This window comes from Astyanax mexicanus, chromosome 5, assembly GCF_023375975.1.
Source record: "Astyanax mexicanus isolate ESR-SI-001 chromosome 5, AstMex3_surface, whole genome shotgun sequence".
NCBI lineage: Eukaryota > Metazoa > Chordata > Actinopteri > Characiformes > Acestrorhamphidae > Astyanax > Astyanax mexicanus.
The window spans coordinates 26,985,871-27,001,338 of record NC_064412.1 but is presented as its reverse complement, the minus strand read 5'-3'; the positions used below and the strand labels follow the sequence as shown (position 1 = coordinate 27,001,338).

At 34.8% G+C, this 15,468-nt stretch overlaps 1 protein-coding gene across 1 annotated transcript; it reads right to left on the bottom strand.

Annotated features, from left to right (window-relative positions):
- Positions 1-275: 275 nt before the first annotated feature.
- On the bottom strand, positions 276-15,468 carry LOC103043355 (uncharacterized). Its single transcript, XM_007257121.4, has 4 exons — positions 15,391-15,468; positions 8,720-9,031; positions 5,887-6,002; positions 276-4,240 (listed from the first exon to the last, which is right to left on the bottom strand). Exons 1-4 carry the CDS (start codon positions 15,464-15,466, stop codon positions 4,091-4,093), a joined length of 654 nt encoding a protein of 217 aa, XP_007257183.3. The 5' UTR covers positions 15,467-15,468; the 3' UTR covers positions 276-4,090.

Below are 15,468 nucleotides of genomic sequence, written 5' to 3'. Positions count from 1 at the left end.
GTGTGTATGTGTGTGTTCACAGCACAGAAGGTGTTAAGGACAGAGGCCACAATCCATCTGTGCTTCCAGCACAAGTATGGTGAATGTGGTTCTCTTGTCTTGTCCACTCAAAAGACAGTACAGGCAGTTGTTCTAACAAAAGCAGGATGCATTATTTTTAATTCCCCCGATTTCAGACGAAGAAATAGATGAGCAGGTGTCCCAATACTTTTGTCCATGTTGTGTATGTTCATTCACAACTGTGTGCATCAATCACATCATAACAAAGCCAAGACTTTATTTTTTTTTTTTTATTTAAGATTCAATATCAAACAAACCAGTGCAAAACTTCATATATCATATATTACATGTATTGCAGAATTTGTTTTCACTCTATTTTCACTGTAAAATATTTTAAGTGTTTAAATTAAATTTAATATTCTGTATGCTTTAAAAATAATGAGTTGAATGTTGCTGGTAATAACTCTCTTACAAAAGGTCTTTTAGTGGTTGCTTTAGTAAAGACAGTGGTTCTAAATATAAATATAACAGCTTGAAAAAAAACGTGTAGATGGTTCAGTGGTTCTTGACAGGCATTGATAGGAAATGTTTTGTTGGTGGTACTAATATAGAATTTGTTCTAAAAGTGGTTGTGCATAGCATCATATATTCTGCATGTCTGCATGTGTTCGATTTTGTTAACTCAAATAAATTCTTCAAGATTTATTTACTTAAATGGTTATTTGTGAAGTTAAATGGTTCTTTACATAGATAAATGAAAATGTTCTATTCAGCATGAATACGTGTTTTGCTGGTGTCAAAGAACCCATGTTCAGTACCAAAGATACAACCCTTTTTATTGGTTTCAGTTCAGGTTTCGGATTTTTTACAGACGTCTACAAAACTAGAGTAAGTTCATTGCAATTATTATTTAGATTATAATGATCTGAACACTTAAAGCAATTTACAGTGTGTTTGTACTAAGAGGCAGTTCCAATTTAATACAGTACATTCATTTCAGCTAAAGAAAACATTTTGCAAAACTAATACACTGAGAATATATTATTACACATTACACATATATTGAATATATAAAAAGTTATCATCACACAAAAAAAAATTTGATAACAAAAAAATATGCCCTATATTACTTCAGTAACTCAGTAAACTGAACTGTAAGCTTTTCTTCATACTCACTTCCATTACAAGGTAAAAAAGGCTTTTGTTTTCCTCTGGAAAGTCAGCTTTGTTGAGATATGTGCATTCACTCTGACAGTGGCAATATGTTTTGTAATATAAATGACATAGAAATGTATAGTTCAATTTTATAAAGAAAAATAAAGTGTCTCAGTGGAAAGTGGGAAAAACATCAGTCCATGTCCTTCATTACATGTGCCTATGATTTCTACATAAATATTACACAGTTTGTGACAGTCCGGTCTTTCAGGTTTACAGTAACTCCACTACAGTAACACTGTACAATTACAGTGATATATATTATACAGATTTCTGTAACACTATGTGTATGGTCTTTCACAATAATTACATTATCGACTTATCGTTCAATAAATGGACATGACCTCAATAATAGTTAATAATTGTGATATTGTCTATTGTGTTTTATTTGTTTGTTCACATATATAACAGTGAACAGTATTTTGGCTAGTCCCTCAATGACTGATGACTTCATACATACAGTGTCGACTGCAGTAGGTGAAGAAAAAAGTACATATTTCCTAATCTTTGATTAATTAAAATTGTGTTGTCTTTAAAAGGGTATGAATGTTTTGATATACTATTTAATTATCATTATGTCAGTGGTATTTATTTCTTTATTTATTTATCTGTTTATTGTCTTAAAATGAAAATAATATTGCTTATCACAATAATTTCTGGGATGCTATATCGTTCACAAAAAATGTTTTTGTGACAGGCCTATACATATTTATCACAGGTGATAATGAATGATAATAAACAATAACTTTATCAGAACATTTCTAACTAAACTAGCAAAATGGTTATAAAAAAAATCATCTGCTTTAAAAATTGAGAGATTATAAATCATAAAAAAAAATAAAGGCAGAGACAATCTTTTAAAATGGAAAGCACTTTAAAACTTAAAAAATAAGAAACAATCAATTATAAACTCAACAGTTAGCCAGTTGTTAATGTATTATTATATAAAACATCTAACCAGTTTAAAACTATTAGCTGTTAAAATAGCTACCATATACACATGTGTATATATATGTATATATTACAAGACTCTGCACATCTATGTTAGCTTTTGCCTTTGTTAGCTACTATGCTAAGCTCTGTTAAGAGGCAGTAAACATAGCCGACGGGTTTTGCTACATTTCAGTCTTTTCCTTCCTTCACACTCTCATCCTCTGTTCAAGCTTATAAAAGCAGTATAAACATACAGACCACGCTAATGCAGCACCACTGAAGCTGAAAATACTTGGAGGAGAACGCTAGCTAGCTAACTGCTAATTCTGTTTTGTCAGCTAACAGACATCAGAAATGGCTAGCTAAAAAAATCCCCTTTTTGCAATTGTGTGTAAATAAATTCTCTACAGTAAATGTGAATAGGGAATTTTACCCACTTATTAGACTAACAGTGGCTTGCAAAAGTATTCATACCCTATGAATGTTTTCACATTCCCCTTATAACCACAAACCTAATTTTATTGAGATTTTAGGTGATAGACCAACACAAAGTACACATCATTGTTAAGTAGATCAGAACATTTTTCAGCCCCTCGTATCAATACTTGTACAGACACCTTTTGCTACAATTACAGCTGCATTTTCTATTGGAGTATGTCTCTACCAGTGCATCTACAGACTGAGATTTTTGCTCATTCTTCTTTGCTAAACAGCTTAAGCTCAGACAGGTTGTATATAGAGTATGTGTGAACAGCAATTTTTAATGTCTGGCCACAGAAACTCTTTGTAATTTAGCTTTGTAGCTCTGGTTGTGTGTTTAGGGTCATTGTCTTGCTGGAAGGTGAATCTCCTTACCAGTCTCAAGTCTTTTGCAGCCTCCCAAAGGTTTTCTTCCAGGATTGCCTTGTATTTAGCTCCATCCATCTTTCCATCAACTCTGACCAGTTTTCCTGTCCCTGTTGAAGAAAAGCATCCCCACAGCATGGTTCTGCCACCACCATGTTTCACAGTGTGGATATTGTGTTTAGGGGGATGAGCAGTGTTACTTTTTTGCCACACATAGCACTTTGCATTTAGGCCAAAATGTTTAACTTTGCTTCCATCTGACCACAGCACCTTCTTGCATGTTTGCTCCCCTTTGTCTCCCCTACATGGCTTGTGGCAAACTGCAAACACTATTTTTTATGTCTTACTTTCAACAATGGTTTTCTTCTTGCCACTCTTCCATAAAGGGCAATTTGTGAAGTGCACAACTTAAAGTTGTCCCGTGGACCGATTCCCCACCTAATCTGTGGATTTCTGCAGCTCCTCCAGAGTGACCATGGGCCACTTGGCTGCTTCTCTGACCAGTGCTCTCCTTGCTCGATCTGTCTTCTTGGTCTTCATGATGTTGTGTGTTCACCAGTGTCCTCTAACAAACCACTGAGGCCTTCACAGAACAGGTGTGTTTGTACTTTGACTAAATTACAGACAGCTAGATTTTTTGCACTGGATTTTATTTAGGTGTTCAGATAAAAAAAAAGGGCTGATTACCTTTGCACGTCACACTATTTAGATAACCATGTATGATTTGTGTGATATATTGTGTTGGTCTATAATTTAAAATCTTGATAAAATACATAATGTTACAAAAATGTGAATAAATTTAATAGGTATGAAAACTTTTACAAGCCACTGTATTTCCATTAAAAGTTTGAAACAAATAAAACATATTTTAAAAAATATCCTGTAATCAAATATTTCATTTTTGTAAGAAAAACCTATCTACCATCAGGAAATAAAAGTGGATGTGTATGAAAGTGTGTCAGTGTAAAGGATGTGGCTATTTTACACTTACAGCAGGGGAGCACAAACGTTTGTGCACTGATTGTTGGGGTTCACAGTGGTGTGTGTTGAGCTGGTTTGGTATCTGGTGTGTACAGTGGTGAAGGTGTGTGTGGCTTTAGTGAGCATATGTGGTGCGCATGTGTTGGCTGGTCTGATACGCAGGGTTGATGAGTGTGTTCCCTGTCTGGCGTCCGCGCATGTCCTCATACACTCCGTCAGGCTGCTGGTGGGGAGTGAATTTTCCACGCTCACAGCAGTGCTTTAGCTGTGGAAAAACATACACACAGACACACACACACACACACATGCAGACATTTAGACTCAAAAACATTCGTACACTCCGCTTCAAAACATAGTCAGGATTTCCCCAAAGCTCGGAGAAACACTGCGCTCAGTTTCAGAACACTTTAGAGACACAGAACCTCTTCTGAACATCACTTTATGTTTAAAAATGTTTAAAATCTAATTAAAGGTCTCATTTCAGTTTTTTAGTTAATTTTGTGGTGGTCTTTAATCTAAATTGTAAACTTGTGCTCTTGTTTCAGACTGTTTTAGTTGAGTTCAGTCCCGCCCACTCACACTGAAGTTATAGGCAGTGTTTACATATATTAATCTAAAAGGATTTTAAGAGAGCCTGGGAGATGTTCATACACAAATGTTTTCCAGGCTCTGGGCCGGTCCCGGGCTATTTTCTACATCCAAAAATATCTGACAGTTTCTATTCTCTAGATACTAACACATCACAGGGCTTTCCTTCAGTGCTGAGAACCTGAACCACATCTCTGATGTTCTTGTCATGGCTGGTGTTTGTGAATCTCAGAGTGTGACTCAACCACCCGTAAAAGAATCAGACAGCAAATCAACTGATCTTAATCTGTGACACTGACTAAAGCATCCTGCCTTCGTACACAGAGCCTTGTTCCCAGAAGCTCCATCAGCCAGCAGTAAATTTTGTTCCTTTCCAATATTTAACCAAAAAGTGAAATATCGTGACATACATAATGAAAAACATATTTCTGTACTCACTATGAATTCTTCAGTACCCCTTATGAATTATTCAGTATCCACTAAGAATTATTCAATAACTGCTAAGACTTATTCAGAATCTACTAGGGATTATTTAAAATCTTCTCTGAATTATTTAGTATCCACTATGAATTATTCAATACTCACTATGAATTATTCCGTTTCTACTAAGAATTATTCAGAATCTACTCTAAATTATTCAGTATCCACTATGAATTATTCAGTACTCACTATGAATTATCCAGTATCCACTAAGAATTATTCAAAATCTACTCTACTCTAATTATTCAGTATCCACTAGAAAGTATGCAGAATCTGCAATTAATTATTCCATATCCACTAGGAAGCATTCAGCATCTACTAGGAATTGTTCAGTAATTAATAACGTTAGTATTTATTATTTTTCAATAAAAATAATATTCATCATCCTCAATGAATTATTTAGCATATGCTCTGAGTTATTAAGCATCCACTATTAATTAATTCATATCCACTATGAATTGTTCACTAGCCACTAGAAATTATTTAGTAACTACTCTAAATTATTCACTACGAATCCAATATGAATTATTTAGTAGCTTTTAGTCAGGGGTCAGTATATGTAGAAGGACCTGCTGTTGTGTGCACTCTCCAAACAGATGTATTCAAAAGTGTGTGTGTGTGTGTGTGTGTGTGTGTGTGTGTGTGTGTGTGTGTGTGTGAGAAATATCTGGCTGAATACAGGCTATGTGTTCTGATGTCACTTGATGTTTGTCTTTGTCAGAGATAACACAGATAGCTTCTGGTGTTTTGACCAAAAGGGTGGTGTTAATTAAAGCATCATATTTATGTGTGTGTGTGTGTGTGTACATGGTGTACATGACACAGAGAAAGAGGTATACAGACCTTTGGTATGGTCCACAGCAGGATGACGGTGATAAAAAGCATAAAGAAGGCGACTGCAACACACACGATGATCAGAGACAGATTGGGAGCCTCTGTTGAACATTCCTTTTGTTTACCTGTGGAGGAAAACACACTGTTCAGGTTAGCTGGAGTAAAGGAGCTAAAATAGAGAACATCAGTGTTTTTTTGTTTATTTTAAGTAACCTTTTAACAAATTCTTTAGATTGGTATTTTCTGGATGGTCCCAGGACAATATAGAACACTTTTGCTTGGAGCGTGGGTACTGAATGGGAATGAAAATACTGCATTTTAAGCAGAAAGGGTTCTATACAGTACTAAACATTATATTGACCAATAATGGAATCCTTTAAAAATCATTTTAATCAGAAAAAGAGCCGTCCAGTGGTCATTAGAGTTGTCATGTGTGTACTGTATATATAACCATTTTCTTTATTTAAGATCTGTGGAAAAAAATCTTTATTGAAGGTTGTGGGTTCCCCCTGGAGGGCAGTAGAAAATGGTTATGCTGACACATTTTAAATATAACAACAATCATAATGAATATCTTATTTACTGTATTTATTTAGATTTATTCTAATATTGTTGGCTTTAAAATAGTTAGACTTTACTTCACATGTACAGTAATGTTTATGAAAAAATCATCAATAATAACAAAATAAATATGTTTTACCATTTCTAATTTAAATAACTTATAACATATCATATTCTGTAAACCAGATATTATTGTGGTGGTGGTCTGTTCTCAGGACAGCAGTGAAACTGACACTAGTGTTGATTGTTGTGAGTGCTAGTATTTTAAATGGACAAAAGTATTGGAACACACCACTTAGCCATTGAATTCAGGCATTTTATTCAGTTGCCAAACACCTAGCTGCGCAGTCTGCCTTTACAAACATTGGTGAAAGATTGGGGATCCTAAAGAGCTCACTGAACTCCAGCGTGGTACTGCAATAAGATGGAACCGAGTGCGCTGGTGAAACCTTTTTCCTCCTAGATATTTTACCATCAGCTGTGGGTGCTATTATTGAAATGTGTAGAAAGCATTAAGGAATCACAACAACACATAGTCATTAAATAGTGGGATTTTTGAGTGCTGAAGAGTGCATAGTGCAGTTACCAACACATTGCTATTTTAATAATTGCTCTAACTGTTCCAAACCTATTAGTGTTGCAGGCGTAAGAGCGGGTTTGACATGGGGTTTGACAAGTCTAAATTATATGCATATGGCAAATACACATAACAAAAAACTGATCAGTTATCAGCTAATATTTAAAATAATATAGCTACTAGATTTGGTTGTTATTATTATTATTATTATTATTATTATTATATATTGGCATGTAAATTCTGTTGTGTACTTACATTGCATTACAGTTACTATAAAGGTTAAATAACCCAACCCCTCCCAGGCTGTTAGCAGAACAAGACAACAATTGTTATTGTTGCAATTTATTGTGTTGTCCCGAATCCAGCACCCGCGTCAGAAAAAGCACCCACTCTCGGGAGCGCACACCCATGTTTTATTGGCTTTAACTTTACCTAGAAAATAGAAATACCCAAGAAATATTTCTAAGCGACGCTGACTCGTAAGAAATAAGGAAAAATAAAGGGGTGCTTTTCATGGCGGGGGTGCAGATTTCAACGCACTTTCAAAATCAAAGTTTATTTTAAAAGAATTTCTGCTTTCTCTGTGGTGTCATACGCAAATGGTGTTGCAAAAATAAGGGGGGACCTTAATGCTGATATATTTAGATTGGAATGTCTTAAAAGCTCCTGTGCCCCAGTACATTTGTTCATATAATGTATGAGTGTATCAGGCACATCAGTGTCACTGCTAGGTTGATAGTGGGTCTTCTACCTAAAAATACTTGAACAAGTGCAGCTCTGCATTTAGAAACTAACCACTGACAATGGTGAATATAAATCATCAACACATTACCCACAGTCACTAATTAAGCAGGAATTAAGAGGAAGTGAACTATCGAGCTCAGGTTCAGCCTTATAAGGTAATGTAATAGAAGATCAGTTCTCTGATGGTCTAGTGCAGCATTAACATTCTAAGGTATGCCCAATACTGTGGTAAAAACACAAGGCCTGCATTATAAGAGTACTCTTTAGTCATACAGCTTCTAGATCTATGGTTCTCAAAGGTGTCCTCATGGGAACACATGATGCATACCATCACTCTGAACATTAAACAAAGTATAGTACAGTTGGGACGTCCAGTCTGGTTTTAATGAGACCATTGGCCAAACTGGAGGCCTATTTTGGACCTATTTTGAGGTTCTTGCAAAGAAGGCCAAAAATGCAGAAATAAGGAGTGCAATCTTCAAATTCTGGAGACTGTTTCAGCACTTCAGAGTTTTTCAGCCCAGCAATGGAAGCTCTGGAGAAGAGCTCATGCTCATCTAATAAATATGCCCATTGTTTCTTTTGTTGAAAATGCCGTTTTGTGTCCTGATGAAGGCCAGAGTAGGCCACAACATGTTGGCATATTTTTTAATCACCTTTAAATGTGTTAATAAATACAGGTTTTTTTTTTTGCTTTGAGACAAACCTTATATTAATATATTTCATTTTTATATTTACTCTCAGTGCGATTTGGATTGTATTCAAAAATTAATCAGGAGAAAGCTTCAGAACTTCTGGTCTAGACTACTGCATCATATTTTATTCACAAATCTGGGAGCAACAGAAGTCGTTCCAAGCTCCAGAAAGCTAACAATTTTACACTGATTATGTTGGTTCATCCATCAAATACTAAAATATAAATAGAAGATAGAGGTAAAATGTAGAAGCAGTGCAGCTTACCTATCACCTGTAACAGAGTCTTCTGTTTGCTGACAGTGTTGTGATCCTCGTTATTGAACACACACCAGTAAGCCCCAGTGTCCGACACTGTCGCGTTTATGATGGTCACTGAGAACTCGTTTAAGTTTTTGTTTGATTCTAATCGTTTCTCGAAGAGCGGTTCGGGGGTTAAAGTACCATCTTTGTAAAAGTATAACATTTTCTCTTCCTTGAACAACTGTCTATGCATGTACACTCCATCCTGTGGCATCTTCTGAGGGCTGCAGTAGATCGTAGCCTTCTGCCCAACATGGACTGTCACAGGCTTGTTGTCTAATGGAGAAGAGAATAAAGAAAAGTGTGTAGATGTTAGTATTAGAAAGTATAGAAATTTATTCACCTCCACTTTAATGGTGGAGAGCTAGATGCAAAGTGATGCATAGAGTTTGGCAGTCAGAATTAAATGCACAATATAAATTTAAATCGACAAATTTTCTGCTTTATACACATTTTGCATTTTAAAACGCCACTTTTTAACTGTTTCTGTATTAAAACACTGCCATTCAGAATAACATAACACTTCAATGGTTCATCATTATAATTTTAGTCAGGAAGTAAGCACTATAAAAAGACCCCAGGTGATAACCTTTTCACAAAAACACGAGACGGTTAGGAAGAGTGAGAGGTAGGAATAGAGCTGGTAGAGGAGTTAATTGTCAAAGAAGACGTTAAACAACTTTCAAACGAAATTAGAGAAACCTTAGCTGATCATGTCACCAACCATGAGCAGACAATGCGAGAGGCTGGACAATAGAGTTTAGATCGGGCCCAAAATATCCAGTCCGACCCGGCCCGAGCCCATGCACATTCTGCCCGAGCCCAACTGGAGCTTTTAAAAAACATTTTTGGGCTGTTTGAATGAGCGAAATCTGTTTAGAATGATAATAATTAACATTGCGACACTGAAGAAGAGCTATTATTTAAAAATATATATTTATTAAGAACAGATCTCTGAAAGATTAAAACATAAACAATACAAACAATCATCCACAGGCCTAAACATCGGTAAATTAGGCTAAAAGAATGATGTCTGAATAAATTAAATATAATTTAACATGGTTTAAGAATATAAATAAATTCTAAACAAACACTTTTTTATATTGAGCTTATAGTCTATGTGCAAAAACACAGAAGACTGTAATAAGGCTGCAAGTCAAGTGCGTGATACAGACAAGTGGAGTGTGCTCTGTTTGATTTATTACTTTGCTATATTCTGATTATCACTCCATAGCTTTATATAAAATAAAAATAGCATCAAAAAAAGAAGCCATCACAGACTACTTTCTTGAGCCTGACCCTGAGTTTGGGTCAGGCCTCGGGTCGGATCAGGTTCGGTCAGAGAATGTAAGCTGTACTGGAGAGAGAGTTCTGCTAAACTTCAGCTGTTTTATCCTCTCCTCTGTCTTCCGAACATTTAGACTGTAATTGTATCTGTAAATATGTTGCACTGACTTGTTTGGAGAAAAATAAAAAAACAGCAGCATGTGTGCGTATATGCTAATATTTCTGTGCCTGTGAACAATCTGAAGAATTTTCTACAATTTTAATTATTTAAGTATTATGGCAAAGCTTACTAAAGGCAAGAGTGCTTTTCATTGGGCAAAACCTTGTATAGTTGCTTTGACGTAAATGTGGCAATATGAATGAAGTTTGAAGCTTTTTGGTGCAAACGTTTGATTTTGAAAAAACAATTTTTTTATAATGTAGTTCTGGTTGCATTGCTTTGGTCTTTTGAAAAAAACAGACTCGTTTACAAAATTGTGTTTAAGCAATTGGAAAGAAACTCTGCCAATAGTAAACTTAGTTCTCTTAGATTTCTTAAAATAAGCTGTGCTTGAAGTAAGTCTTGAATCAAGTAATAGTCCCTTATTTTATATTATTCAAATAACTTAAAATTACTGAAAATTAAAAATAATAATAATAATAAAGTGTTCATTTGAAGATAGTACACAGCAGTTCAGTGTGATTTAAGAAGATTATGGGGAGGATTTCAGTAAACCTATTTGTTTCAAGAAAGGTAGTGATAAATATCTTTCCGGAGAAGGAAAACACAAACACCTGCTTCACTTCAGTGTCTGCTTAAAGGGGAAATCCACCAGATTTAAATTTTGAGATGATATTAATCTCCACACTTTTCTTATGGACTGTTAAATGCACAGTGTGCTAGTCATCCTATTGCATACCTAGGCATTCAATAGGAGTAGGTTTCTGACCACAGAGCTTCTCTTGTCCAGATATTTTTGTGTGATTGCCCTACTCCCCCACTCTCAACCTATCCTTAACAATGATGTATACAATCCATGGCAAATACACACTACCATAAACACCAGTAACATTGTTAAAACCTATAAATGGCTGAACCTCTATAAACTCCCTTAAAGAGAGTAATTACACCAAATAATTATGGATTCAGTTTGATGTCTGACGCACTGTTTTACCAGAGTTCTAAGAAGATTTTAGGTCTAAAAGATGATTTTAAGCAAATTACAATTGCATATCATTAAAGTAGTGAAAGAATACATACAGTATGGTATGGCATGGTTTACTTTGATAAAATATGTATATAAAACTCCTAAGACTTGTATAGTTTCACTGGTGCTATTTGGATAGTAAATAAAAGGGCTATATTTTCCTTTCCATTCATCACTGCTGTAAAAAAAAAAATCAGAATCCGTCAGTTTCTCTACAATGAACCACAGTTTCACATCAAACTGTACCTGAATGTGTTCAGCGTTGTTCAGAAAACTGGCAACAATTGGTGGAGTTCCCCTTTAACCAGAAAACAATGTTGTGTGGGTGTATTTGATTTTCCTTCTCCTGAATGATGTTCATCATTACTTTGCATAGAACAAATTAGTTCACTGAAATTCTGTTCTTGTTCTTTTTAAGCAAAATGATTTACAGAAGTTAACGCCTTTAACTTCTGTTTTACAACCTTCAATCAGATTAAAAATTAAGATGGGGCAGTAAAGAAAAAATCACAGTGTTTCTTACTTTTCCTTTAATGTTTACTTGATAGCAGGGAGTATGAAGCCATTGTATTTTATTTTTTGTCTAATTAACTTTTTGTTCTGATCATTTATTAAGTTGTCCCCTGCTCTCCGGTACTGTGTGTGTATGGAGAAGCTATTGGATAAAGCAGCTACAGGTCAAAAGTTTAGACACCCCGAAATCCAGAGCAACCTAGCATCCATAGCCACGCCATGTGTTTCAAACACATCGTAATCAGATTTATGCAAATACATTACTTAGCAAACACCTAGCAACACCTTAGAGACAATATAGCACCCACCATGGCTACCATAGCAACACCTAAGCAACCACCTAGCAACCACTTAGAAACAACATAGCATATCAATAAATGTACTTTTCTAGTTAATTTTCAACTATCCCTGCATTCCAGGCCTGCAACACATTCCAAAAGAATTGAGACTAAATAATGATGTGATTTCAAGCAGGTGATGTCAACAGGAGTTTATAATTAGGTGCAAAATCAGTATCTACAAAAGGCTGAGACATTATTCCTTAAAGAAAGAACCATTCAGTGATGACATTTCAGTGTGTAAAGAGCAAGAGTACAAGCCTAAGCTAAACACCCGTGATCTCCAATTCCTCAGATGACACATCATCAAGAACTGTCATTCAAGAACAGCTGATCAAACCACACAAGCAGGGGATCACTTTGGTAATCCTTTGTGAAGCACTAAAATACAGAGTTACATTCAAAAATTCCAGAAGCCAGATGTTACCCATGTCCAGAAGTGGCACTGACTTCTGTGGGCTTGGAGGCATCGGGACCATGGATGGACCATCGCTTAGTGGAAACATGTATTGTGGTCAGACAAATCAGTATTCCAGAAGAAAGAAATAAACTCCATTATCTTCAAACTAAAGATAAAAGGAATATCCCGACTTTTATCAGCAACAATGCCAAAAGACTGGGTCTGCAATATATGGGGTTGTGTCCTTAAATTTCTGCGATGCAGCATTATTGCAGAACTACAGTACATTTAAATATACATATCCATGTATTTGACAGCGCAATATCACACACTGCACACATTACAAAGTCATCCTTGGTAACCCCAGGCCAACATATATTTTAAATGACGTGAGAATGAACGGCCACAGTGGAAAATTCTTTACTGTCCCATTGTGGGATTTTTTGCAGGCCTAAAATGCAGGAATTGATCTATATTAACAAATGTAAAATATCTATATTGGGTTTATAGTCAAAGTAAATGTATGAAACACATTATATAATTTTTTAATTATCCATACTGTCCCAACTTTTTTGTGATTTGAAGTTGTATTTTCAGATGAACACTTTAAATCAGTTAAGACAATGTTTTAAAGTATTTTAGACATGTAGTAAAAAATAACTTAACCACAGAATGAGATGATCTGAAGCAGTCGTGAGCACATAATCCTAAGATCAACATGTCGAGTCTGAAAGTATATGTTTTAAGAATGCAGATAATAAATATTTTACAGTATTTTGGTGGAAGAAGGTTTGTGTACAGTCTGCTCCTGTAAAATCAAGTGTGTTATTCACAGGTTCTCTTTAACAGACTTACACTAGATGTTAGGACATTGCTGTGAGGATGATTTGACTGCATTCAGCCTTGAATGTGAGAGCATCAGTAAGGTGAGATAGTAATGTTGGATGATTAGTTCTGACACTTCAGCTCATACTTCAGGTATTGCATGGAGCTCCAGCTTAACTTCAGAGAACCTCACAGTGCAAGGCTGGGGGGCTTCATACACCTCCATACCAAACTCAGCATTACTAGCATTACAAAAAGTCAGTGCTTTTTACTGGAGATTTTACACACTGTGCGATAAAATCTATACCATCAATGTGTGCACTTTAAATTAGGGCAGCCCAAACTATAAGATGCTATTACAAGGGTTTTTTTAGATAGGCATTATTGATAAACCACAGTAAACTGTGAAACTGACGGATGGAGAGTAAGCGCTGCAGCTGTAGTGTGAATCTTGGCACTTCAGTGACTTGATTTATCAGTAAAACTATTCTAGACTGTCTAGTCTATGTTTGTGGAGGAGAATGTACTACAGCCTATGATTTAACCTTAAGGTTTAACCATAACTGGATACATTCGTTATAAAACTTATTGGTGGTCACTGAGAACATAAAAGGACAAACTAAATTAATTGTGTCTTATTACGTCCAAATAGCACTTTACACTGAACTTATTGATAAAAAAAAAAGTTAAATAGTTGCTGAATAATTAACCCATAAGGTCCTGGACCCATTTCTGTATACTGATACCAATTTCAAAATTAAATCAGAAATTCAGTGTTTCTTATTGCATGAAAAATAACTGTAAATATTTTAAGGTAAAAATACTGATGTAACAACTATTATTAACATTTTGTTCTAGAAAGAACTATTTTTATAAAACGTAAACATTTCATTTAAGCATTTGAATGTTTAAATGGTAAAAAAAACTGAACTGTAGAAGCTAAACTAAAACTACATTTTAAAATGAGCTACTTTTATCTTCATCACTCAAATATTCTGTAAATACGCTCAGATGAACAAACATAGATTCACACACTGTCCTGTAGTGTTGCTCTCAGGATGTTTAGTATATTTCTCTTAGGGGCTTCATGAGTAAAGGAAAATACAGCCTTCTAAGGAACTTTACACAGCTTTTTAGTGACACATAACGTCACCATGGGTTCTTTTGGGTTAAGGCTTTAAGTTCTTAGTAGAATGTGTCTAGATGTTTTTTAATAGGTGCTTTTTGCAGAACTATTGGTTTTTACTATTGAGTATGTTTCACTTTTGCTGTTGTGCAAAAACCCTAGTCTTTCTGCTTTTTTCACTTTGTTACATAATATGAATCTGACATGTGATAAATGCACTAACACTCTATAGTCTTTTCTTGTAAAGGTTTTGTTTTGTACATTTTTTCAAAAAAAATTTTCATGACACCCCTCAATTTTTTGTTGTTTGTGATTTTTTTTTTTTTTTGTATTTTAACTACTTTTTTACCAACTGCATTGAAAACCATCATAACTGAAGGAATGGACAGAAATAAATTCTCAAAAATTAAAAATTTATTTCAAATTAAATATAAGAATTTATTTTTGATTTGCTGTTAAAGAGTTAAAAATAAAATAACCTTCACTGCAAGAAATGTTACTTATGCAGCAGGTATGTGTCATTATAATACACAGAAGTAAACAACCTGCTGGTGTAGTGTTTCAGCATACATTTAAACAAAGCACATTTACATGCCTATAATCTAAAGAGTAAACAGTAAAAATGGAATGTCACATGTTTTAATTACATTTAATTACAGCTGTTTTTTCTCTAGTGGTCCAGTGGTTGTAGTGTAGTAATGTCAGTGTGTTTGAAGATATTTTATCATTATTATAATACTTTGTAGTACTGAGCTATTATTGATCACAGGAAGTGTTCATGGACCTATATTTATATATAATATATACATATATATATATATACATATATATATATATATATATATATATATATATGTATATATATATAATGTACTAGTAACAGTATAGGAATGATTAATAATATATACCATATAAATTTGGTTCCAGCTCTAATGTCCACTAAAACCTTGTAAACTCACCTAAAGAAGATTCACCTGAGCTGGAGCCGCCACAGAGACAGAACAGGAAGAGTGTGTGCAGAACAGAAGGCGCCATCT